Below are 26738 nucleotides of genomic sequence, written 5' to 3'. Positions count from 1 at the left end.
TGGGAATCCAAATGCTAATGATTAAAAGCCTGATGGAATCAGCTCTCTCTAGAGATCCGGGCCCTCACAGAATCGTTATCTTTCCGCAGGGCCTGTAAAACGGAGCTATTCCGCCAGGCGTCCTACTCCACAGATCGGCCCTGTGTGGCGATCCACCTCTGCTGTGACATAATTTCATTGACTATCTTCAGTTCATATAATGTGTGACCAACCGAGCTGCCATTTATAATTTTGTTACGATCTGTCATAACAGATCGCACTGCTACAGCCCCAACCCCAAATCAGACTTTTCCCTGCAGCCGCTGTGGCCGGACCTGCCTGTCCCGCATTGGTCTTGTCAGCCACCAGCGAGCCTGCAGCAGACGTGGACTACTGCACCTTTCTTAAATCTTCGTTCGCGAAGTCAAGCCGAGAGAGAGAGAGATGATCTGTCAAGTTGTCCACATCGCTCTGGTTTTAACTGTTGTTTTAATATTGTTTTTAGAATGTTGTGATCCGCCCTGAGCCCATCTCTGGGAAAGGGCGGACTATAAATTGCCTAAAATAAAAATAATTAATTAAAAAGAAACACCGCTCTCCGGATTAAGAACGCTCAACTGATTCGGATCTAGGCCTTAAAGGGCAGGGAAGCTCCAGCTGTCAGCTGGATTGACGACAGAGCTGTGGAGAAGTGTCCGCCTCTAATTTTTTGTTTTAAATCCTCTCTTCCCCTTCCAATAAAGACCTCAGTTTTATCACGAGAGTTGCTTCCTATTGATTAGTGTGGCCTTGAATCAATCAACCGGCAGCTCTCGAGCAGCAGATGGACAAACACATGTCTGGGATGCTCTGGGCCGATCCTGCATGGAGCAGGGGGCTGGACTAGATGGCCTCTACGGTGAGCCTTCCAGCTCTGAGATTCTACAGTTCTATGAACTCTCTAGTCAGAACCTGTTCACTAGTAGGGGTGGAGTTATGTGTGTGCACATTCATTCATTTTGCAGTTAAGGATTTTATTGATTTTTCATAATTGCAGTTCAATGATTGATGTTTGTGATGGTAGAAGCAAAAAAAAAAAAAGGTTAACAAGGAGTTAACAGGAAGCAGGCCATTAGTACTTTTACAAAAGGGGGTTGTTGAGGAAAGTTAAATGGCAAAGGATCAAATAGAAGCCTCAATTCAGCACTGCTGGTTGCTGCTGAAGTTGCATTTTTAATCTTTTAAGATTCTTTTGAGCTGTGGTGCTGGAGAAAACTCTCAAGAGTCCCTTGGACTGCAAGGAGATCAAATCAGTCAGTCCTCAGGGAAATCAACCCAGACTGTTCCCTGGAAGGTCAGATGCTGAAGCTGAAGCGCAAATACTTTGGCCACCAAATGAGAAGGGAGCACTCAGTGGAGAAGACTCTTGAGAGTCCCTTGGACTGCAAGAAGATCCAATCAGTCAATCCTAAGGGAAATCAACCCAGACTGTTCCCTGGAAGGTCAGATGCTGAAGCTGAAGCTTCAATACTTTGGCCCCCAAAGGAGAAGGGAGCACTCCCTGGAGAAGACTCTTGAGAGTCCCTTGGACTGCAAGAAGATCCAATCAGTCAATCCTAAGGGAAATCAACCCAGACTGTTCCCTGGAAGGTCAGATGCTGAAGCTGAAGCGCAAATACTTTGGCCACCAAATGAGAAGGGAGCACTCAGTGGAGAAGTCCCTGATGCTGGGAAAGACAGAAGGCAAAAGAAGGGGACGGCAAAAGAAGAGATGGCTGGACAGCATTGCTGATACAACTAACATGAATCTGAGCAGATTTTGGAGGATGGTGGAAGACAGGAGGGCCTGGCGTGACTTGGTCCATGGGGTCGCAAAGAGCCGGACTCGACTGTGCGACTGAACGACAAAAATGTGAATCACTTTCGAGGAGGAGAAAGGGACAAAAGCACAAAAACCTGGCAACAAACATAGGGGTGCCACACTCCAGGTGGGGCCTGTGGATCCCCTGGAATTACAGCTCATCCCCAGATGACAGAGACCAGTTCCCCTGGAGAAAACGGATGCTTTGGAGGGGGGCCTGACTGTCACTGTCTGTCTCTGAGATCCTTGTTCTCCCTCGGCTCCACTTCCAAACCTCCTGGTGTTTCCCTACTCGTGTTTGGCAACCTCACCCCGAGGCGATGAACACTTCCCCTTGTTGAACCCTTGGCTGTCCTGTGCAATGCCTAGGTTGAAGCGGCATCTGGCAGAGAAGGGAAAAGATAAAGCACCCGCTTCACACCCTTTGCTCGGTTACCTGAATCGGCCAGGCAGGAAGAGGCTGCAAGAAATTGGCCTTGTACGGGTAATCCACCATCGCCAAGTTCACCCACGTCTCGGTCAGCCAGGCTTTGAAGGCAGACACGTTCTGCTTGGTTTTCAACGGACTGCACAGCCGGAACGCGCAAGAAAGCCACCGCATGCCTTCCGCTGAAGGAGAGAGAACAGAGACGAACGCTAAATGGATTCTTCCGAACCATGCACAGAATGGATTCTGGGGAAATTGTGGCCGTTAGTACCCCAGAGCACACGACGTTGCCTTCTGCGGGGCCAGAAGTGTGGGCCCAGCTAACTCGGTGTTACCCAACCCAACTAGTATTTATTTATTTAATCAGATTTGTATCCCACCCTCCCCTTACGGGTTCAGAGCAGCTAACAACATTTTAAAACAACAATTCGGCTTAAGAACAATATAGTAAAGCAATATAACAATTTACAAAACTATAAAGCGATCATCCAAGATTCATTTGCCATCGCCGTTATTATTGCTTTAGCGCTCACATATTGCTGACATTATTGCTACTATTATGTTGGCACTCAGTGCCGGTTGGGCTCTCAGAGCTACGATGTAAATATGATAACGTAGTGGTTACCTGCCCCAGGTGTTAAATGCAAGCCAAAAGAGTTCGGTCTTGCAGGCCCTGCAGAACTGTACCAGGTCCCGGAGAACTCTAATTTCTTCTGGAAGGGCATTCCAACAAGTGGGGGAAGCCACAGAAAAAGCCCAGGCTCTGGTGGTGGCCAGTCGTACTTCTTTTGGCCCAGGGATTGTTAAAAGATTGAGCGCCTGAGCGTAGCGCCTACTGAGGCCCAAACGGGGAAAGGCGGTCTCAAGAGCAGCTCTTAAAGGGGGCAGGAAGAAGGTTTTGGCCAAGTGAGGGAAACCAGAACATTCGACATGCAAACCATAGCTGCGGATATTCCCCATTAAACCTCTATTAAAGTAGTCTGAAATCAGTGGGGTTTTGAGCTTCCTGACACGCCCCCCAACAGATTCCTGCTGAGTTTACAGATGGAAGCACGGGGGAGGGGGGGAATCTGCTTGGGTTCTGCAGCGGGAAAGGCTGGAGGACCCCTATTGGCAGTGTTTGGTTCATTAACAAGCATCGATGTGGAAAAAACACTAGTTTTAGACTTTGATAGAGGGAGCCAAGTTCAAACCTCTGCTCAGCTGGGCAAGTTTAATCATTAGCCTTGAAGACATTCTTTCTCCTGGCCCAGTGATTAATGCAGGGGGCATTCCCCACAAGCAATACTCCCTCTTAGCTGTGGAGCCTTGTGAGCAAAAATTCTACTGTGTGAGCTGTGACGGAACCGGCCCGATTCTGCCTTCAGATCCAGTCCCATCAACTCCCTTTTGAGTTGCCAACTCCTGAAGGGAGCTATCTTCTTCCCGCCACTTGGGCACGCTGCCACTACCTGTTCAGTTTAGGGGTTCCTGACTGAGAGGAACAAGACTTCCAATCCCCCTTCTTGCCAGTTCTGAGGCCTGGCCTCAAGGTCCTCTGCCAACCCAGCACCTGGTTATGACAGAGACCAAAGTCCTTCTTTGGGAGACCCCTGGAGGATTGGCACCCTTGCCCACTGTATGCCTTCCCCCTTGCAGTAGAGCGGTCTAAGGCGGTTGGGGAACCTATGTGGTACAGAGGGACTACCTTCTTAAACAGACAAAATATTTATTTAAAATTTATAACTATTTACAGGCATTCTTAAATACAGGGTGAACAGAAGTAATAAATGAAAGCAGGGATAAAACGCTCCTTCTTTCCCTAATATACAACTGGCCCTGACCATACCATCCAGAACCGACTCATCAGTCACCAAGACTCAAATCAAACTCAAACTGACTGTCAGCTTCCCTTGACAACTTTTAACTGCCCGTTTCCCTCCAAAAACCTCTAATATAAAACCCAGTTCTGTTTTCCCTCCTGCAGCCTTCTGCGAGACCAGCCTGAAAGACTTCCTGACTCTCTAGGAGGCCTCCTCAGAAGTGCTGCTTCCAGACAGAAGGGGAAGGGAAAGGAGGAATAGACTAGGCCAAAGCCTTGCCTAGAGTTTTATGGATTCCTCTAGCCAACTCCCAGACAAGCACAGGCCTAAAATGGTGTTTCTCCAACTGGCATTAAAGTTGTGAGCTACTGCATAAATTAGATGGCTCTGGGGCCATTTTTCCTGAGCCAAGACAAAAATGTGTGAGCTGGAAGCTAAAAAACTGTGAGCTAGCTCACACTAACTCAGTTTAGAGGTAATGCTGCCTACAAGTACAATCTACGAACAGTGGTCCCTCTAAGCTGAGTTAGCCTGAGCTAGCTCATAGAGGCACTATGTCTCTAAATCCCAGAGCCAGCACGAAACATCAAGTCTCGGCCCCTCTGCCCTGTTGTTGGCCCTGCAGAGGAACTGGTTGGCCACTGTGTGTGACAGGATGCTGGACTAGATGGACCACTGGTCTGATCCAGCACCCCTCTCCTTATGAAGACCTCAGCCTCTACGCTCTGTTGCTGGCCCTCCAGAGGAACTGGTTGGCTACTGTGTGCGACAGGATGCTGGACTAGATGGACCACTGGTCTGATCCAGCAGGGCTCTTCTTAAGCGTATATGATTTTCTCTTTACAATCAGCTTGTAAAAGACAGGTTAGGCTGAGGCCAAAAGAGAGGTGGTGTGGGTAGAGATCACCCAGTGAGCTTAGCTACAGTGACTGATTTGAATATTGATAGGAGAGGCCAAATTCAACACTCTATTCATTACACCATAGAAGAACACCCAAAAGTATCACCCCTCCCCCCCTTCCATCACGCAAGCTGGGATATGATATAAAATATAACCTGGGGAAAGGAGGGAATAAATCAGAGGAATGATTTCAGAACTATCTTGAAAGGCTGGCCACCAGTGGCCTAGGATCTGAGGATGGAAAAGAAAAGGTCCGCTGTGCAAGCACCAGCCATTTCTGACTCTGGGGTGATGCTGCTTTCACAGCGTTTTCATGGCAGACTTTTTACGGATCTGAGGAGACCTGGGTTCTAATCCCCAATCTGCCATAAAGCCCGATGGATAACCTTGAACAAGTCACTCTCGGTCTAATCTACCTTGCAAGATTGTTCTGAAGATAACACAATGAAGGGGAAATGTATGCAGTGCTGAGCTCCTTGGAGGAAGTGCATGATGACAGAAGGAAGTATGAGACAGATGATGCTCTTCTGCCACACTACAAGGCGGAAGGGAACACAGGATGGGTGATATCCCATACTTTCTGGGTCAAAACCCCCCACACCTCCCTGCAAAACTAGCACCTCAGTTTTATCAGGATAAAGTTTCAGTTTGGAAGCCAGCCATCTGTTTCAAAACTGGCGTCAGCTTCTGCCAGCGGGCAAAACCTTTTTTTCAAATTCGGCATACCCCCAAAAACTCATACTGGCCCTCCTCCCAGGTTATGCTTTGTTTGCATGTTGATATGTTTTTATCCCAGGCTAAAAGTTTCTGAAGAGTCATAGTGCTGTTCCCCAGTATCTGAACTTTGACTATTGAAAGCTTTTACTCGGGACATTTCCTTGGTACTGCATGTGAAACTTGCTCTTCCGCTGCAGACAGCTTCAAGAGGGGATTGGATCAACATATGGAGCAGAGGTCCATCAGTGGCTATTAGCCACAGCGCATTCTTGGAACTCTGTCTGGGGCAGTGATGCTCTGTATTCTTGGTGCTGGGGGGGGCACAGTGGGAGGGCTTCCTGGCCCCACTGATGGACCTCCTGATGACACCTGGGGTTTTTTGGCCACTGTGTGACACAGAGTGTTGGACTGGATGGGCCACTGGCCTGATCTAACATGGCTTCTCTTATGTAGACCAATACGGCCACTCACTTGAAACAGTTTTATAAAGAGTTTAAGTGCCATTCTTAATGTTTTAAATATTTGGATGGTCACCGCCTTGGGGACCCAAGTTTGGGTGGAAAAGTGGCATAGACATGTTTTGGATAAATAAAAATTGCAGCAGAACATGGGCTGTAGTCTGCTTATCTCAGGGTCCCCAACTTTTTCAGCCTCTAGGCACCTTCGGAATCCTGACACAAAGTGGTAGACGCAACCACAAAATGGCTGCCACTAGAGGGAGAACCAACCACAAAGTGCCAGGGAATGAGGTCACGCAACTTTGGGATGGGGTGGCAGCTGCTGCTGAAGCAACTCTCTAAACTCCACAGAGCCAACAAGAAGTCCAATGGCCAATCAGAAGCCCTCCTGAGAGCCAGTTTGATGTAAGTTGTTAAGTGCACAGACTCTTATCTGGGAGAACTGGGTTTGATTCCCCACTCCTCCACGTGCAGCCAGGATGGGTGACCTTGAGCCAGCCACAAGTTCTCTCAGAGCTGTTCTCTCAAGAGCAGTTTCTGTCTGAGAGTTCTCTCAGCCCCACCTACCTCACAGGGTGCCTGTTATGGGGAGGGGAAGGGAAAGGAGATTTGTAAGCCACACTCAGACTCCTCCGGGAAGTGAAGGGTGGGGTATAAATCCAATCTCTTCTTCTTCTTCTGGGCAAAAGCTCCACCTAGCCTCACACACTTTCTAAAAATGCTTGGTGGGCATCAGGAAAAGTGCCCACGGGTGCCATGGTGGCTACAGACACCACCCTGGCTTATCTGAAATCCCCGCCCTGCCCAACATGCCGCTTAGCACAAGGGTGGCCAAACTTGCTTAACCTAAGAGCCACACAGAATAAATGTCAGGCATTTGAGAGCCGGAAGGAAGGCAAATAGATGGGGAAGGGAGGAAGGATGGAGAGACAGAAAGGAAACAATCAGCTGGCTTGGCAAAAGGATTTAATGAGACAAATGCCTTCCCCAAGCTGGCCAACAGGGCGATTGTGGCTCTCACAATGTGTGTGAAAGAGCCACGTGCGGCTCCTGAACCGCAGTTTGGCCACCCCTGGCCTAGCACCTGGGAGGGACCTGCTTTCTTTGCACCCACTGCTACTGAGGCCATTACGGGTTAGTTTTTCGACTCCACTGGTAACATACGGAATACTTTGTCGCATTATGTAAGGACAATTACTGAGTGGAATGTGGCTGGAGGAGTAGCGCAAACAACTGTCGGATGATTCCTCTGAGCCGAGAGTGGGGAAATGCCAACTCCCACTGCTCTGGTTTCATAAACTAACCATAGTTTAAAATACAGTTCGACTCCAGTGGCGCCTTTGAGACCGACAAAGTTTTATTCAAGGGGTAAGCTTCCGGGTGTACATCTGCTTCTTGAGATGCACTGAAATGGAAGTTGCCAGCCCAGGCATATAGATAGAGGGTGAGCAGCAAATTAAGCATGCAGCATAATAAAGTTATTGGATAGATGCAAGGACCAGTCTGGAATAACAAGCTTGTAATTCTACTCTGCCCCTTACGTCTGTAAAACAACCTTATTAGGCTGTATGCTAATTCGCTGTTCACCCTCAACCCGTGTGCATGGGCTGGCAACTTCCATTTCAATGTATCTGAACACGTGTGCATGCACACAAAACTTCATTGGTCTCAAAGGAGCCGCTGGACTCGAATTTTGTTCTGCTGCTTCAGACCAACACGGCTGCCCATCTGAATCCACCGTGAAACCAGATCATGGTTTTGGCATTACGAATGATCAGCTGAACTTGCTCTCTGCCCCCAATGACTCAGCCGCCACCATCAAGCCAGCTCTCCTCTGCGCGGTCAAACTTTCGGTTCTGTTCTTTAGTGTGAATGAAACTGGGAAATGATTTTGGGGACAGACTATAGCAGGGGTGGCCAGACTTGCTTAACGTAAGAGCCACACAGAATAAATGTCAAATGTTTAAATGCATTCTCCAAGCCACTGGCGGGCTTGACTTGGAGAAGTGATTTAAAGAGACAAATGCCTTGTACAAGCTGGCTCAAGAGAAGAAGAAGAAGATGATGATATTGGATTTATATCCCGCCCTCCACTCTGAAGAGTCTCAGAGCGGCTCACATTCTCCTTTACCTTCCTCCCCCACAACAGACACCCTGTGAGGTGGGTGGGGCTGGAGAGGGCTCTCACAGCAGCTGCCCTTTCAAGGACAACCTCTGCCACAGCTATGGCTGACCCAAGGCCATTCCAGCAGGTGCAAGTGGAGGAGTGGGGAATCAAACCCGGTTCTCCCAGATAAGAGTCCGCACACTTAACCACTACACCAAACCGGCTCTCCACAGAGCCACACACAGTGCGTAAAAGAGCCACACACAGTGCGTAGAAGAGTCACATGTGGCTCCCGAGCCGCAGTTTGGCCCCCCCTGGTCTATAGGATAGCTCAGGCTAGCCTGATCTCATCTGATCTCAGAAGCTAAGCAGGGTCGGCCCTGGCTAGTATTTGGACAGGAAACCACCAAGAAATATCAGGGTCCTAATATGGAGGCAGGCAATGGCACACCACCTCTTAACATCTCTTGCCTTGAAAATCCTATGGAATCGCCGTAAGTCAGCTGACAACAGCAAACATGTTCAGCCTCAAAAACAATTTTATCTGAAAGCCAGTTTAGCGTAGCTAAGAGCCAGTTTGGTGTAGCTGTTAAGTACGCAGACTTATCTGACAGAACCAGGTTCGATTCCCCACTCCTTCACATGCACCTGCTGATGTGTCGTTATGTCAGTCACAAGTTCTCACAGAGCTGTCCCCCTCAAGAGCAGTTCCTGTCAGCGCTCTCAGCTCCACCTATCTCACAGGGTGTCTGTTGTGAGGAGGGGAAGGGAAAGGAGACTGGGAGCTGCTCTGAGCCTCCGAGTGAAGGGCAGGGTATGATCTCTTCTTTTCATGGAAATATTTTGTTTCTGGGTTCTTCTGTTTGCTAACTGATTTTATTCTGAGAACTCGCCTCTATCTCTTGCACTTGGTTTTACTGGCTCATGCTAAACAACTGTAGTTCTTTTTTGGGCTATGCGCCTGATGTATTCTGTAGGCAGTCGTTTGCTTTTTCTTGACTGACACAGATGTGCACCACCTTGGATTCCATGAAAAAAGCAAGGCATAAGCATATGTCTAAATGCCAGCAAGCTGCTAATGCTCTATAGTGACTGAATCAATGAATGATCTCCAGAACATCCTCTCTTGCAGCCTGAGGGCTGTGGCCCCCTTGAGTCCATCTCATATTGAGTCCATCTCATATTCCTGCTGCTTTCAACTTCTCCTGGCACGATTGTCTTTTCCAGGCACAGATGTGACAAGTAAAAGGCACGCATTCCAGCCAGAGCATTCCCCACTTGCCGCCTACCTGTAGAAGCCAGGCGGTTAATGGCAGCCCAGGAATTCCGGATGCTCTCCGCGCAGCAGTCGCCGCTCTTTTGGAAGTCCTGAGTCACTATGTTGTAAAAGGTGCTGCAAGGAACCAAGTCTTCAAATTGCCAGATGGGAGCTGATGCTGCGAGAGCTCTGCGAAGGGAGGCAGGAGAGACAAAATTCCATTACTTATTTATTGAGTAGGCTTCTATCCCACCCTTTCCCATAACGGGCTCAGGGCGGATCACGACATGAACTGAACAACAATAAAATCCGACAATTCACTAAGCCGGTCTCGTCCAGTGCCCGTGGAGAAAACACCCTGTGTGTTTCAAGTGGGTCGACATGTTGGTCTGTAACGGAACACCAAGATTCCAGTTTGGTAGCGCTTTGAAGACCAACAGAATTTCCAGATCATGAGCATGTGAGAGCCAGTTTGGTGTAGTGGTTAAGTGCATGGACTCTTATCTGGGACAACCGGGTTTGATTCCCCGCTCCTCCACTTGCACCTGCTGGAATGGCCTTGGGTCAGCCACAGCTCTGGCAGAGGTTGTCCTTGAAAGGGCGGCTGCTGTGAGAGCCCTCTCAGCCCCACCCACCTCACAGGGTGCCTGTTGAGGAGGAAGATAAAGGCGATTGTGAGTCGCTCTGCAACTCTGAGTGGAGGGCGGAATATAAATCCAATGTCTTCTTTCGAGAGTCAGTTTGGTGTAGTGGTTAAGTGCATGGACTCTTATCTGGGAGAACCGGGTTTGATTCTCCACTCCCCTGCCTGCAGCTACTGGAATGGCCTTGGGCCAGTCATAGCTCTGGCAGAGGTTGTCCTTGAAAGGGCAGCTACTGTGAGAGCCCTCTCAGCCCCACCCACCTCAGGGTGTCTGTTGTGGGGGGGAAAGATATAGGAGATTGTAAGCCGCTCTGATTCAGAGAGAAGGGTGGGGTATAAATTTGAAATCTTCTTCTTCTGTCAGACATCCTGCATGTGTTCAAGCACTTGACCTGGATTCAAACCCCATGTCAGCCTTGAGCAGAGGGAAGGGTAATTCCATCTCTTTAGGGAAGGGTAATTCCATCTTTTTAGGGAAGGGCTCTTCATCTCTTCAGCCCCACTGAGATGGTCAATCCACACGCTTACTCACCATCCAGGTGGGCAGCCATCTTGGTCTGAAGCAGTGGAACAAAGGAGGAGTCAAGTAGCACCTTTAAGACCAACAAGGCTTCCATTTGTGGGAAGGGCGGGATACAAATCCCGAATAAATAAATAAATAAATAAATTCTGAATAAAACTTTGTTGGTCTTAAAGGTGATACTTGGCTCTTCCTTTGTTCTCACGCACCACGCGGAGAAGGAGAGCAAGACCGCTGGCCCCACCTTCATGCAATTCCCAAGTCACCCGCACAGTGAGAAAATGTCTGCACAGTGCAAGCATGTAAGAGAAGAGGTCTGCACGCTTCACCCCACCCCACTGGTAAATCAGCAGCATTCAGAAAGCAGCTTTGTTGATCACAGGGAATGGGTGTCCATGTAGGTAGCACCTTCCATGCATTCAGGACAGATTACTCAGCAGTCCCACAGAGGTGCGCTTGTGCCTGCCTTCCCTCTCCAGGCAGAAAGCCAACGTGTGGATGGGTCGTCTGCACAGAGCTTTCGCCTTCTCCCTAGTGAGACCCACAATAGCTATTGGAGTGTGAAGCAGGTGAGCCCCAGACCCAGCACCCTTTTTTTTGGCTGCAGGATCTACGGGCCATGGAGTTGCTCCCAACTTACGGCGACCCTATGAATCCATGTTTTCAAAACGTCCTATTATGACAGCCTTGCTCAGATCTACCAAACTGAGGGCTGCAGCTTCCTTGATGGTCAATCTATCCCACTGGAGATGCAGGGGACCGAACCTGGGACTTTCTGTATGCCAAGCAGAGGCTCTTCCGCTAAGCCATGGCACCTCTGCACAACCCTCCAGGGTCTCAGGAGGAGGTCTTGCATATCACCTACCATCTGGACCTTTTAACTGGGGATACCAGGGATTGAACTCGAGACCTTCTGCGTGCCAAGCAAAGGCTCTGCCACTGAGCCACGCCCCCCTCACCTAGCACACAACAAGAAGCGTCCTGTTCTTCCTGAGAAATCTCAAGAGTTCTGTGCCTGTGTCAGAGCGTGTTTGCAGCACTCACCCAGCTACTACGTGGGGGTATTTCATTCGAAACCAAGCAGCAAGCATCCCTCCGTACGACCCCCCTATCGCGACAACTGGGGTGTCCTGGGCTCCCGGCATAGTCTTCTTCAGATGCTGGACGAGGACTGCAAAGTCCGCCAGAGCTTGCTCCGACGTCAGGTAATTCAAATACCTGGCATCCTGAAATAAGACAGGAGAACGGTTGAATGACGGGGACAAGAAGAAGATATTGGATTTATATCCCGCCCTCCACTCTGAAGAGTCTCAGAGCGGCTCACAATCTCCTTTACCTTCCTCCCCCACAACAGACACCCTGTGAGGTAGATGAAGATATTGGATTTATATCCCGCCCTCCACTCCGAAGAGTCTCAGAGCGACTCACAATCTCCTTTACCTCCCCCCCCCACAACAGACACCCTGTGAGGTAGATGAAGATATTGGATTTATATTCCGCCCTCCACTCCGAAGAGTCTCAGAGCAGCTCACAATCTCCTTTACCTTCCTCCCCCACAACAGACACCCTGTGAGGTAGATGAAGATATTGGATTTATATCCCGCCCTCCACTTCGAAGAGTCTCAGAGCGGCTCACAATCTCCTTTACCTTCCCCCCCACAACAGACACCCTGTGAGGTAGATGAAGATATTGGATTTATATCCCGCCCTCCACTCCGAAGAGTCTCAGAGCGGCTCACAATCTCCTTTACCTCCCCCCCCCACAACAGACACCCTGTGAGGTAGATGAAGATATTGGATTTATATTCCGCCCTCCACTCCGAAGAGTCTCAGAGCAGCTCACAATCTCCTTTACCTTCCTCCCCCACAACAGACACCCTGTGAGGTAGATGAAGATATTGGATTTATATCCCGCCCTCCACTTCGAAGAGTCTCAGAGTGGCTCACAATCTCCTTTACCTTCCCCCCCACAACAGACACCCTGTGAGGTAGATGAAGATATTGGATTTATATCCCGCCCTCCACTCCGAAGAGTCTCAGAGCGGCTCACAATCTCCTTTACCTTCCTCCCCCACAACAGACACCCTGTGAGGTGGGTGGGGCTGGAGAGGGCTCTCACAGCAGCTGCCCTTTCAAGGACAGCTCTGTGAGAGCTCTGGCTGACCCAAGGCCATTCCAGCAGGTGCAAGTGGAGGAGTGGGGAATCAAACCCGGTTCTCCCAGATAAGAGTCCGCGCACTTAACCACTACACCAAACTGGCTCTCCCACATCCCAAGAACCTGAAGCCTCCCACATCCCAGGAACAGGATGTGTTGCACCGTCCCTCACACAGCTTGAGGGAAAAGGAGCAAACTGTCATCATGTGGGGATTCAGCAAAAGATGCAACATGAATGCACTCTACAACCAAGCCAATGGCTCACTGAAGTGATGCCAAAATGCCACAGGCTGCTCCTCTGCAAGGCCATCAACCCATCTGCTTGCCAGCAAGCTCCACTCACATGGCCATGCACAGGAGGGGTTTTGACCACTAGGGGGCGACAGTTTGCTGATGGGCCAAACCCTTTGGAGTTTCACACGGTGAATTTGCACCCTCTCCAGTGTAGGAGAGGTACCAACAAAAAGCAACTTTGTTGCGGCAAGCTTTTCCTTTATCGAACAGGATTTTTATTTTTATTTTATTTTATCAGATTTATATCTCGCTCTCCCCTTAACGGATTCAGGGTGGCTAACAACTAACAACGCAATATCGAAATATAAGGCTGAAAACAATACTATGCAATAAAATAATCAGTAGAATCACAAAATCAATAACTAGCAGCAATCCAAGATCTTTCATAGTTCTGGCGCTCATGATGCTAGTGCAGCAGAGTCGGCTGAGACTCGTTTCTGTGGCGTGAAGTTGTCTCCCATTATCCGCTCAATGCAAGGCGAAAGAGTGGTCTTGAAAGCCCTGCGGAACTCTCGGAGCTCTGATGTTCTCCAGGAGCGCATTCCGCCACATGGGAGCTGCCACGGAGAAAGCCCTGGTCCTGGTGGTTATCATCTGGGCTTCCTTCAGCCCGGGGATCATTAAGAGACTCTGAGATCCTGAACGCAGTGCTTTCTGGGACACATGTGGGGAAAGGTGGTTTCAAAGGCAGACAGGTCCCAGGCCATATAGGGCTTTAAACCAGCACCTTGAAATGAATCCGGAATGCCACAAGCAGCCGATGCAGTTTTTTCAGCACATGTTGAATACGTTCCCGTAAAGGTAGCTCTAATAACAACCTGGCTGCCGCATTCTGCACTAGATTCAGCTTCCGGATTTGAGACAAGGGCAGCCCCACATAGAGGGTTAGACATTAGTCTATTCTCAAGGTGACCGTAGCATAGATCACTGTTGCCAGATTGCTGTGTTCTAGATCAGGGGTGGCCAACGGTAGCTCTCCAGATGTTTTTTGCCTACAACCCGGGGTAGGGACGGTGACTCAGTGGTAGAGCATCTGCTTGGGAAGCAGAAGGTCCCAGGTTCAATCCCCGGCATCTCCAAAAAAGGGTCCAGGCAAATAGGTGTGAAAAAACCTCAGCTTGAGACCCTGGAGAGCCGCTGCCAGTCTGAGAAGACAATACTGATTTTGATGGACCGAGGGTCTGATTCAGTATAAGGCAGCTTCATATGTTCCTGTCAACTCCCATCAGCCCCAGCCATTGGCCATGCTGGCTGGGGCTGATGGGAGTTGTAGGCAAAAAAACATCTGGAGAGCTACCGTTGGCCACCCCTGTTCTAGATACACCGCCATATCCCAGCTTGTATTTACTGAAACCCTCAGAATGCTTATTTTCTCATGCGCAAAGTGGTGCTTTTGCCCTTGGTGGCTCTAGCATAACTGAAAGAGTCTTCTACATCAGGGGTGCCCAGCGGTGTTTTTAAAAAGAGGGCAGGGCTTCAGAGGGGCTGCATAGATTTTTTTAGACATCGTTTGGAAGCAGCTGGTATTACAAAATAAGAATCTTCACTGTGTGACTAAAGGTGTACAGAAGAAAATGTTCTTGAACAATAAGTTCCCTTTAAAATACATCGTTTCAAACGGAGCTCCTGCCTGAAATGTTGACGATTTACTATTGAAGTTATACGTGACCTCATTCCCTCACCGTTTGGTTGGCTCTGCCTCCTGTAGCAGCTGTTTTGTGACCGGCTGGGCCTCTTGTGGCAGTCATTTTGCACCTGCCAATGTGTCAGAATTTCAAAGAGTCCACAAGCTCAAAAAAGTTGGGGATCCCTGCTCTAGATGTCGACAGCTTTAATTTTATTCCAGAACCGGTAGTTAATTCTAATGGGGGAAGGTAAGAGAACATGGGGCTACCCCTGACGCTAACCCGGAGACTACAACTAGTGCAGAACGCTGCGGCACGGCTGTTAATGGGGCTACCACGACGGGAGCACATTCAGCCAGTGCTGAGAGAGCTGCACTGGTTGCCTGTTGTGTTCCGAGTTCGCTTCAAGGTGTTGGTACTAACCTTTAAAGCCCTCTATGGTCAGGGACCTGCCTATCTACGGGACCGCCTTTCCCCATATATCCCCCAGAGAGCACTGCGATCAGGGACAAAAAAATCTGCTGTCTGCCCCTGGCCCAAAAGAAGCCAGGCTGTGTGTGACGAGATCCAGGGCTTTTTCGGTGGCAGCACCAGAACTTTGGAACACCCTCCCAGAAGCTATAAGGGCCCTGCGGGATTTGTCGGCGTTCCGCAGGGCCTGTAAGACCGAACTGTTTAGACAGGCTTTTCTGGTTGACTGAAAATGGGCTGCCACCGGACATCTGTGGGTCTGATCATAGTTAAGAAGTCAATACCGCCAGACTGGATTGAGACAGCGCAAATAGTTTTAAATTGATAAGTGAATTATGGTTTTATATGTTTTATGGAATTGATTGTTTTTATGATATTGTAAGCCGCCCTGAGTCCGCTTGCGGAGAGGGCGGGATATAAATGTAAAGTAATAAATAAATAAATAAACAAACAAACATAAGAGAAGCCACGCTGGATCAGGCCAATGGCCCCTCCAGTCCAATATTCTGTGTCACAGAGTATTGTTAGCCACCCTGAGTCCATTTGGAAAGGGCAGGATATAAATGGAAAGTAAATAAATAAAATAAAACAAACAATGGCCAAAATCCAGGTGCCATCAGGAGGTCCACCAACAAGGCTAGAACTCCAGAAGGTCTCCCACTCTTGCCTGCCAAACACCAAGAATACAGAGCACCACTGTCCCAGACATAAGAGAAACCATGTTGGATCAGGCCAATGGCCCCTTCAGTCCAATGCTCTGGTCATACAGCGGACAAAAAAGAGCCACCAGAAGATCCACCAACAAGGCCAGAACTCCAGAAGCTCTCCCACTCTCACCCCCTCCAAGCACCAAGATCGAGCACTGTTGCCCCAATACTTACATCAAATGACTTGTTTCCAAACGGGAGAGACTCCCCATAGTACCTGTGCTCAGCGAATATCAAGATAGCACCAAGCTCTTCAGCTATGTTCCACATAAGACCCTGAGAGGGAAGAAAAGGTATTTAAACCCTGCAAAAGGTACCATTCTTAATTGTAACAGAACCCAAGTGGTTAGGAAGAGTAAGAAACTGGAGTAATACACACCGTATTGTTAGCAAACCAGGTGATATCACCTTCATTGCCAGTATAGAAAAGTACTGTCCCATCATCTTGCCTCCAGTGCTGGTCAGCTATGAGGAAGCGCTGCTTGAACGTGCTATCTTCAGCAAAGCCAAAGTGGTCAATCTGTGGGAAGACACAGCAGGGAACATAGGACTTCATTTAAGAAATAGTAAAAATCTTCAGTGTACAGAATATAGTCAGTTCAGTAACAAAAGAGGTTCTGTGCAACAAAGACATAGGTGAGATTCACAGGTGTGTACATTTCCAGGGGGGTAGCCCTGTCGGTCTGCAGTAGAACAGGTACATTTGAGTCCAGTAGCACCTTTGAAACCAACAAGGTTTCTTCGCCATAAGCTTGCAAGAATCAAAGTTCGCTTCATCAGACCTGAGAAAGGGAGCTATGTCTCTCAAAAGCTCATACCCTAAAAATCATGTGGGTCTCTGATGTGCTACTGGACTCAAATCTCGCTCTTCACAAGTATGCACACGTACCATTCATGGCCCAGGGCTCATGGAAGCCTGCTCTGCAACCTGTCTGGAGCACTGGCCAGCTTGGCTCAGTAGTAGGGCATCTGCTTAGCATGCAGAAGGTCCTAGGTTCAATCCCCAGCATCTCCAGTTAAAAAGGAACCAGGCAGTAGGTGTTGCGAAAGACCTCTGCCTGAGACCTTGGAGATCTGCTGCCAATCTGAGTAGACACTACTGACCTTCATGGACCGAGGGTCTGGTTCAGTATAAGGGAGAATCATCATGTGTGGATGAGATATAAAGCAAAAATGATCAGAAAGGGAGAGGTGGACAAGCAGGCAGAGAGAAAGCACATGGCACTGTTGTGTAATCCCAGATCTTGGGTTTGTCAAGTCCAAAAGGGCCAAAAGAACAGCTCCAGGATGCTCATGTCTTCTGGAAACTAAAGTCCACAACAAATGTTCATTTTCTGGAAGAGTTACAAACAGCAGTTGTGCCAAAGGAGAGCCTTGACTTCTTAAGTTCCTTGCCTGCATTATAGGGAGAGATCCAATGCTTTGTTCATATGAACAAAGACTGACACTGCTAGATGCTCTAGGGAAGATTTCTGAAAGTGTAGAGTGCCTTATATTGTGTGCAAACAGCACAAATAATATAAAAGAGCAAGAGTTCAATATTGCCTTAAAGACCATTTCACCTGCTGGAATGGCCTTGGGTTAGTCATAGCTCTGGCAGAGGTTGTCCTTGAAAGGGCAGCTGCTTTGAAAACCCTCTCAGCCCAAGCCACCTCACAGGGTGTCTGTTGTGGGGGGAGAAGACATGAGAGATTGTAAGCTGCTCTGAGACCCATTCAGAGAGAAGGGCAGGGTATAAATCTGCAATTCTTCTAACAGGATTTGTGGCAGGGGATGAGCTTTTGTGAGTCATTGCTCACTTCTTCAAATACGGCTAGAATGTAAGTCCATCAGATACAGCTAGAATGTGATGGACTCATGTTTTACTCCTGCCACAAATTTTGTTAGCCTTATGGCGCTCCTGGACTCTTGTTCTTTTCTTCTGCCAAAGGCAGACTAACACGGCCAACCATCTAGATCAGAGGTCCCCAACCCCTGGGCCGTGGACCGGAACCGGTCCATGGCTTGTTAGCAACCGGGTTATGGAGTGAGGCAGAGGCACTGCAGCACCCCTTTCGCCTGCTCAGGGCCCAGGCGGATGAAAGAGGCAGTGCAGTCTCACTCTAAAGCACTACCTATTTAGTTTGTCCGGGTCCCAGGAGGGCAGAAGGGACAGTGTGGCAGTGATCTTTAAAAAACCCCATGGGGGGCAGCCTGGGACGGCAAAAATCCCAGCTCACTTCCACCGGTCTGTGGAAAAATTGTCTTCCACAAAACCGGTCCCTGGTGTCAAAAAGGTTGGGGGGCACTGATCTAAATAACATAAAGACATCCTTGCAAAGAAATCCAGAGTTCAACCCACTTGCTTAAAACTTACCAGCTAGTCATTTCTGGTACAGTATTAAAGAGCTGTGCACAACAATTTTTAATCTGTACTTTATTTCTGTACTTTATTTATAAACACCTAGTTTCTTTAAATGAAACTAAATCCTCGGGGCCAGAGGAATTGCATCCAAGGGTTCTAAAAAAACTTGTGGATGTAATTTCTGAGCCTCTGGCTATTATTTTTGAGAATTCTTGGAGAACAAGAGAGGTGCCGGAAGATTGGAGGCAGGCGAATGTCATCCCCATCTTCAAGAAGGGGAAAAAAGACGATCTGGGTAACTACCGACCCGTCAGCTTGACATCTATACCTGGAAAAGTTTTAGAAGAAATCAACAGTTGTCCTGGAACATTTAGAAAGAATGGATGTGATTACTAAGAGCCAGCATAGTTTTCTCAAGAACAAGTCATGTCAGACTAACCTGATCTCTTTTTTTGAGAAAGTGACTACCTTGCTGGATCGAGGGAATGCTGTAGACATCATTTATCTTGATTTCAGTAAGGCTTTTAATTAAGTTCCACATACTATCCTTGTTGACAAGTTGGTAAAATGTGGTTTGGATCCTGTTACCGTTAGGTGGATCTGTAACTGGCTGACAGATCACACCCAAAGAGTGCTTGTGAATGGTTCCTCATCCTCTTGGAGAGGAGTGACAAGTGGAGTGCCACAAGGATCTGTCCTGGGACCTGTTTTGTTCAACATCTTTATCAATGATTTGGATGAAGGAATAGAGGGAACGCTTATTAAATTTGCAGATGATACTAAATTGGGAGGGGTTGAAAACACAGAAGAAGACAGAAACAGAATACAGGCAGAATACAGAATCTTGCCAGGCTGGAAAACTGGGCTAAAATCAATAAAATGAATTTTAACGGGGATAAATGTAAAGTTCTGCATTTAGGTAGGAAAAATCCAATGCATGGTTATAGGATGGGGGAGACTTGTCTTAGCAGTAGTATGTGCTAAAAGGATCTAGGGGTCTCAGTGGATCATACACTGAACATGAGTCAACAGTGTGATGTGGTGGCTAAAAAGGCAAATGCAATTTTGGGCTGTATCAACAGAAGTATAGTGTCCAGATCACGTGATGTGATGGTATCGCTTTACTCTGCTCTGATAAGACCTCACCTGGAGTATTGTGTTCAGTTTTGGGCACCACATTTTAAGAAGGACATAGACAAGCTGGAACAGGTCCAGAGGAGGACGACGAAGATGGTGAGGGGTCTGGAGACCGAGTCCTATGAGGAAAGGTTGAAGGAGCTGGGGATGTTTAGCCTGGAGAGGAGGTGGCTGAGAGGTGATATGATCACCATCTTCAAGTACCTGAAGGGCTGTCCTATAGAGGATGGGGTGGAATTGTTTTCTGTGGCCCCAGAAGGTAGGACCAGAACCAATGGGTTGAAATTAAATCAAAAGAGTTTCCGGCTCAACATAAGGAAGAGCTTCCTGACCATTAAAGCGATTCCTCAGTGGAACAGGCTTCCTCGGGAGGTGATGGGTTCTCCTTCCTTGGAGGTTTTTAAACAGAGGCTAGATGGCCATCTGACAGCAAATTTAGGGGGAAGTGTTTGAGTTTCCTGCATTGTGCAGGGGGTTAGACTAGATGATCCTAGAGGTCCCTTCCAGCTCTATGATTCTATGATTCTATTCCCCCTCCCCCCAAAATGGAACATGGAAGTGATCAAAATCCTATGCAAGCTACAATTAGCATTTGATACCAATGCTCCTCTGGGAAGAAATGCTCAGCTGAGCTGTATGCAGGCATAGTGGATGGGTGCCTTCCTGACACCACTCATTGTTTTTGGAACACAGAGGAGAGCTATGGCCTTTCCCCGTTCTCCTCATCATTGTTTCATGAATCTATTTCCTTTCCTTAGTGGTTGCATTCTCCTTTTCTTTTACAATGGTAGTGGCTGGAGAACTCATTCTGCTATTTTTAAAGGCGGGGCAAAACCTCCCCAAGCATAAAATTTCGCTGCTGGTGCTGGATCAAAGCTTATGGGAATGCGGTATTAAGGACAGAACATGGCTGGGGCACCGTTTCCCGTTGATGGGAAAGACGCGAAAGAGTCCCGCTATTAAGTACTGGTACATGACCCGAGAGCAAATAAGGTACATCCTGCCTGCATTATTCTCACGCCAGCAAAAAAGTTTAGGGAAGGCACAGGATATCCTCCTGCAGTTTTGAAACCCATGCCCGCAAGCCAAACATTCTCTTTATGAGAAGAAATTAAGATCTTGCTATTAAAGAACTAGCAAGACTGGAGACTGGTTCTAGCCAGACACTTAAATAATGTTTTAGCGTTTCCTCGTAAAGAAGGTATTTCAATGCCCTGGATCGTTTTTTGCTTCCTTCTTTGCATCTTTTCTAGCACAAGAATGCCCACGCTAGCCCCATCTTGGAAGCTAAGCAGGCATGGCCCTGGTCAGTATTTGGAAGGGAGACCACCAAAGAATACCAGGAGTATGATGCAGAGGCAGGCAATGGCAAACCACCTCTCAGCATCTCTTGCCTTAAAATGCTCACCGGATTGCCATAAGTCAGCTACAACCATACAGGAAAAACTCACAAAAACAAAACACCCACATATTGCAAAAAAGGGTAATCATAACTTGAAGCACCATTCCAGCAAAGGCTGCCTTGTTTTCACTATTAGGAAAAGCGTCTTCCCTTTCCCAAGAGCCCCTGCCATAGAATTTCGTTTAGAATAGGGGTGTCAAACATGCGATCCGGGAGCTAAATCAGGCCTCTCGAGGGCTCCTATCAGGCCCCTGAGCAACAGGCTGTCACCTGTTTCTTTCTCCCTGTCTCTTCCTTCTGAATAACAGCTTATTTTCAAGGCTTGCTCAATCGCACAGGAACTACAGAGCAAAGCCTCTATTTTCTCCATTGGCTGAGGCTCCTCCCTTGGGAAGGAAGGGGGGGAAGGCAGAGCTTGTTTTTTCAGGCTCTTTCAATCGCACAGCAGAGCTACTGAGCCAAGCCTCTCTTCCTTCTATTGGCTGAAGCTCCTCCCCCTCCTGGTCCCCTGGGGAAGGAAAAGAGCCTGAGCTTCCTTTGCCCAGTTCCCTGGATCCCATGGGAGCGATACAAAGAAAGCGCCTTTAAGACCAACAAGTGCTAACATTTAAGCATGTTTTATTTTTTAAAAAACGTGTCTGTCCTTTATAAAGTTTATCTCTCTGCTCCCCAGGGTTTTTGTAGAAAAAGCCCAGCAGGAACTCATTTGCATATTAGGCCACACCCCCTGACACCAAGCCAGCCGGAACTGAGTTCCTGTGCATTTCTGCTCAGAAAAAGCCCTGCTGCTATCTAATCTTAAATAGGTATACACATGGCCAGGCCCAATGTGGCTCGGCCCGACAAGGTCTCATTTATGTCAGATTCAGCCCTCATAACAAATGAGTTTGACACCCCTGGTTTAGATACCAAATCACGGCAGTCAAGTTTCACGGCAAGACCACTTATTGGTCGCTGTTCCGAGTTCAAGTCTGTCAGCGTCAACAGTGTTTCCCCGGATCCCCACGAAGCTAACGCAAAGCAGTAAATTCAGTACATAACACTCCACCCCCCACAAAAAAAAATATTCCAGTGTGGCTATGAGCACAAAATGATCTGATTGAAACTTGCTGGAAATCTACATGCACAAGTTGGAGTAAAGTTTCAGAGATCAGCTGTGTTGGACCGCTGTAGCAGTGCTAAATTCTGTTCCATTAGCACCTTAGAGATCAACAAAACATCTGATCAAGGGAGCTCTGACTCTCAAAGGCTTATACTCTGACAATCTCGTTGGACTCTAAAGTGCTTCCGGATTAGAATCCAGCAAGTTTTAGTAGAGCATCTGAGAGAGATTTGCCAAAGTATTATTTCAAATACTTTAGCAAAGATTTTAAGATATTGGATTAGTGCGCCCCTGTTGCCTTGATGCATTTTACAGATGTTATATTCCTCCCCACCCACCCACTTTAAATCACTTGGCCAAGCCAGCCAGCAGTTTGAAGAATGCATTTAAAGTTAAAGTTGCTTTTTTCCCACCTCCCCTTCCCTCCCCCCATCTATTTGCTTTCCTTCCTTCCTTCCCTCCCTCCCTCTTTCTGGCTCTCAGACACCTGACATTCTTGTCTTGTGGCTCTCAAACATCTGACGTTTTTATGTGACTCTTCCATTAAGCAATCTTGGCCACCCCTGCCATAGAGTCCACCCTCCAAAGCTGCCATCTTCTTCATGGGAGCTCATCTCTGTAGTCTGGAGATCAGCTGAAATTCCAGATCACACCGGTAGGCTTGCAATCCAAATATACAGACAACTGCCAAGCTGCATCATTTGACATGACAGCTGATCAGGGTGGATAAAAATCAATGATTTTTTTTAAAAAAAAAACCCCAAAACCCCGGATTTTTTAAAATAAAATGCTTTTTTAGGAAAATATATTATCATCCAAAGGTTATTCCATCATTAAATAAGGATTAGCTTTTAATTCTGAAGCATAAGGCTGTATGTTCACGCAATGTTTAAATTTTTGGGTAATAAATTCTATTAATCCATTCACAATGTCAAGCCCTTCCAGAGGTTTCTGTAAGATTACCGGGCAGTTTCTCTGTCTACAAGATATTATCACAGAACACAGATGCCTGGTTTTGCAGTTCTCAAAACTGCAATTTGTGTCTGCAGAGATCACATGCCTCTCCCACACAGCAAAAATGTTATAAAATGAACACAGTTGAGAAAAAGACCTTAATCTCATTGTTCTACAAACCCATGTACACAGAATCAACCCCTTAAGTGCTAAGTTTCAAAAAGTTCAATGAATAGAAAAAGATTGCTCTGAGTGAAATAGATCTGATCAAGAAGGAAATTAAGTGTGAGGAAGGAGGGGCAAGCAGTAAAAATGAAAGTGAAACTTTTTGAGCAGAATACTCCATAAGATCTTTTACGTGTATAACCCAAGGTTTATCACATTATTCTTTCCCTGGAGGAATAAACCTATAATGGCAGCAGGCCGTAAAAGAGACCCAGTTTGGAAACATTTTAATAAAGCTCCTCTACCTATAATTTCATAATTACCTATCTATAATGCGTTTCTAATAGTATTTTTAAAAATCAGTGTTTTTATATAACTGTAAAACTAATATGAACAGCTGCTATTCTAAAAATGAAATCTTCATCTAATTGTGAATATTAAGGTTATATCAGCAAAAATGAGCCTTTATGTAGAAAACTGTGATTTAAATCAAGTCTTACTGACTAGTGATTTAAATTGTAAATCAATTTGACTTAAATCGAATCCACCCTGTAGTTGATATTTTTCTACATTAAAGCAGTATTAGATCAAGTAACCAGGACTCCTTGTTGGCACTTTTAGTTTTAACTGTATTGGGGCACAAGCGACTGAGAAGCAGCCTAGGAATGCTTACACCACAAGACTGAGTACGGTAGGTATCAAAGAAGTCCACTGATTTTCCTACAGAGGATTACTGGCACAGAATTAAGAGTTTAAGAGCCAAAAAACGGAAGTGAAATTGTTATGGGGGCACTCCAGAAAGGAATCCAGCCGAGAGTTATGGCTGTGTTACAGCATGAGTCCCTAACTCGGATTATTGCCCTTGAGCAATACTTGTTTAGAAAAAGGGAAAGCACCCAGAAGTTTCAAAAAAGGGAATGGGAGAACAAAGAAGAGGGAAGAGAAAGAAGAACTGAGGAATGGAAAGAGGATCTAACATTCTGAATGCTGCTTACTTGGAGATGGGTGATTGATGATCTGATAAAGCCAGCCTAATAACAAACGTCGATGGCTAGCTCCATTAAGATCTTCACTGTCTACTCTGACTAACTTTAGGTCTCAAGGAGTGAAAGGTCTTCCCCAGCATCTTTGGAAGCAAGTGCTATTAATTCGAGATGCCAGGAATTGACCCTGAGACCTTCTGCAGGCCAGTGCTCCCTCTAGGCTTAGTTAGTGTGAGCTAGCTCACAGTTTTTAAGCCTCCAGCTCACGCATTGTTGTCTTAGCTCAGGAAAAATGGCCCCAGAGCAAACTAATTTATGCAGTTGCTCACCACTTTAATACCAGTAGCTCACAAAGTAGAATTTTTGCTCACAAGACTCTACAGCTTAGAGGGAGCATTGCTGCAGGCTGTACCAATGTTCTCCAGGATTGCTAAAGTCCAAGAGGGGCCTGGAGATCTCACGGAATTACATCTGATCTCCAAACCACCTGCAAATGGGCAAAATCAACAGCTACCCATACACGGGCTGTCTCCCTTGTTGCTTCCGCCTCACGGAACAGTTTGCCAAAGGCAGTCAGAAGTCCCACTCGCCCAGCTTTCTGCAAACTGTGTAAAACTGAACCATTCAAGATGGTTTCGCTGCACCATTAACAAGGTCGCCGTGGACAACACGGTTTGACAAACTAGCTTAGAAAAATTATTCAGGACTGTGGTCTATACTGCTGTGTATTGTTTATATTCCACTCCTCCCAAAAACAGCTTGGATCGGCTTCCAACAGTATTAAAATTGCAAACAATAAATGCAATAAAAACAACAACATATTTAAAATTGTATACTATAGAACAGGCATCATATTCCGCAAACTACAATCAGTAATAATAGTGGCCACATAACACATTGATCTCAATAAAGCCTTATTAAATATTTCGCTTTACTCTGCTCTGGTAGTATCACTTTACTCTGTTCTGATAGTATCGCTTTACTCTGCTCTTGAAAGACTTCACCTGGAGTACTGTGTTCAGTTTTGGGCACCACATTTTAAGAAGGACATAGACAAGCTGGAACGGGTCCAGAGAAGGGCGACGAAAATGGTGAGGGGTCTGGAGACTGAGTCCTATAAGGAAAGGTTGAAGGAGCTGGGGATGTTTAGCCTGGAGAGGAGACAGCTGAGAGGTGATAGGATCACCATCTTCAAGTACTTGAAGGGCTGTCTTATAGAGGAGGGTTTGGAATTGCTTTCTGTGGCCCCAGAAGGTAAGACCAGGACCAATGGGTTGAAATTAAATCAAAAGAGTTTCCGGCTCAATATTAGGAAGAACTTCCTGACCGTTAAAGCAATTCCTCAGTGAAACAGGCTTCTTGGGAGGTGGTGGGCTCTCCTTCCTTGGAGATTTTTAAACAGAGGCTAGCTGGCCATCTGACAGCAATTAAGATCCTGTGAATTTAGGGGGAGGCGTTTGTGAGTTTCCTGCATTGTGCAGGCGGTTGGACTAGATGACCCCGGAGGTCCCTTCCAACTCTATTATTCTATTTAGTTAGTTAATTTATATTCCACAGCATAGGAGCCAGAGCTGAGAAGGCCCTGGCTCTAGTCAATGCCAGCCTGACTTTTTTCAGGCCAGGGACAGAAAGACAATGTTGCAAACTTGACCGTAGTGCTCTCCGGGGAACATAGGGGGAAAGGCAGTCCCGCAGGTAGAGCTTATTGTAAATAAGATTCTTTTTCTGTAATTTCTGTCCCACTTTATGTGTCAGGTGATTTCTTCTGCTATGCTTCAGTCCTTTCTAGTGCTTTCAGACTTCTAAAATCCTAATGCACGGGTTACTGAATGTCTCATTTTTTAAAAAAAATATTTATTTATTTATTTTACACTATATTGAGACATACAACATACAACACCCCGTGTCACTTTTCTCCACACCTCGTGCATTTCGCCATTCGTAGACCTTTAGTTATCCTTCTCATATCCTAAATGCTATTTACAAAAGCTGACCACACTCGCTCGAATTTCGCCCCCTGTCCTTGTCGTACACAAAATACTTTTTCATGACATGCCAGTTGTAACATTTCATCTTTCCATTGTAGCAAAGAGCCAGAAAAAGGGCCTTTCCATTGTCTTAAAATAATTCTTTTAGCTGTTATCATTGCCCGATATAACAACATTTTCTGTTCTCTTGTTAACCCCCACAGTGCCGGAACATAATTTAAAATATATAATGTCAAGGGAAACCGACCCTGTAGGTTCAACACACGTTTAACATATCGAGTAATCTGATGCCAAAATTCTGATAATATTGGGCATTCATATAGCATATGTTTTATGTCTGCCTCTAAGTTATTACAGCGCCAACATCTCGAATCCGGTTTCATACCACGTTTGTATAGCCGCATCGGCGTCCAGTAAGTTCTAAAAATGATCTTTTGATGTATTAATATTAATCTTAATTCAAATGCCGTTTTCTTTACATTTTGACAGATCGCCTTCCATTGTTGTGGCAATAAGGCACTGTTCAGCTCCACATTCCATTTATGTCTTAATTCATCCATTTCATGTACATTTTTTATTAACAGCTTATTATAAATCTTTTTTCGACCATCCTGTTCATGTATTTTATCAATTACAGCCTGTAGCATCTCTGGACACTCTGGAGCAGCTAGTGCATCTGGTCCATACTGCGCTCTTAATAAATGTTTCAGTTGATAATAATACCATAGCTGGTTATTTTTCAAATTAAATTTCTGCA

At 46.7% G+C, this 26738-nt stretch overlaps 1 protein-coding gene across 2 annotated transcripts in view; it reads right to left on the bottom strand.

Moving 5' to 3' along the window:
- Positions 1-26738, bottom strand: part of PRCP (prolylcarboxypeptidase) — a 254800-nt gene that overhangs the window by 201188 nt on the left and 26874 nt on the right. For both annotated transcript variants that reach the window (XR_009555235.1, XM_060235200.1), the window contains exons 2-6: positions 16286-16426; positions 16081-16182; positions 11697-11878; positions 9521-9678; positions 2256-2428 (exon numbers count right to left, since the gene is read on the bottom strand). Coding sequence is in view for 1 of the 2 variants with exons in the window: in XM_060235200.1 (XP_060091183.1) it covers positions 2256-2428; positions 9521-9678; positions 11697-11878; positions 16081-16182; positions 16286-16426 (756 nt within the window). In the remaining variant the exon portion in view is untranslated. The remainder of the gene's footprint in view (positions 1-2255; positions 2429-9520; positions 9679-11696; positions 11879-16080; positions 16183-16285; positions 16427-26738) is intronic.

The sequence above is a fragment of the Heteronotia binoei genome, chromosome 3 (assembly GCF_032191835.1).
Source record: "Heteronotia binoei isolate CCM8104 ecotype False Entrance Well chromosome 3, APGP_CSIRO_Hbin_v1, whole genome shotgun sequence".
NCBI lineage: Eukaryota > Metazoa > Chordata > Lepidosauria > Squamata > Gekkonidae > Heteronotia > Heteronotia binoei.
This window is presented reverse-complemented; position numbering and strand designations above follow the sequence as displayed.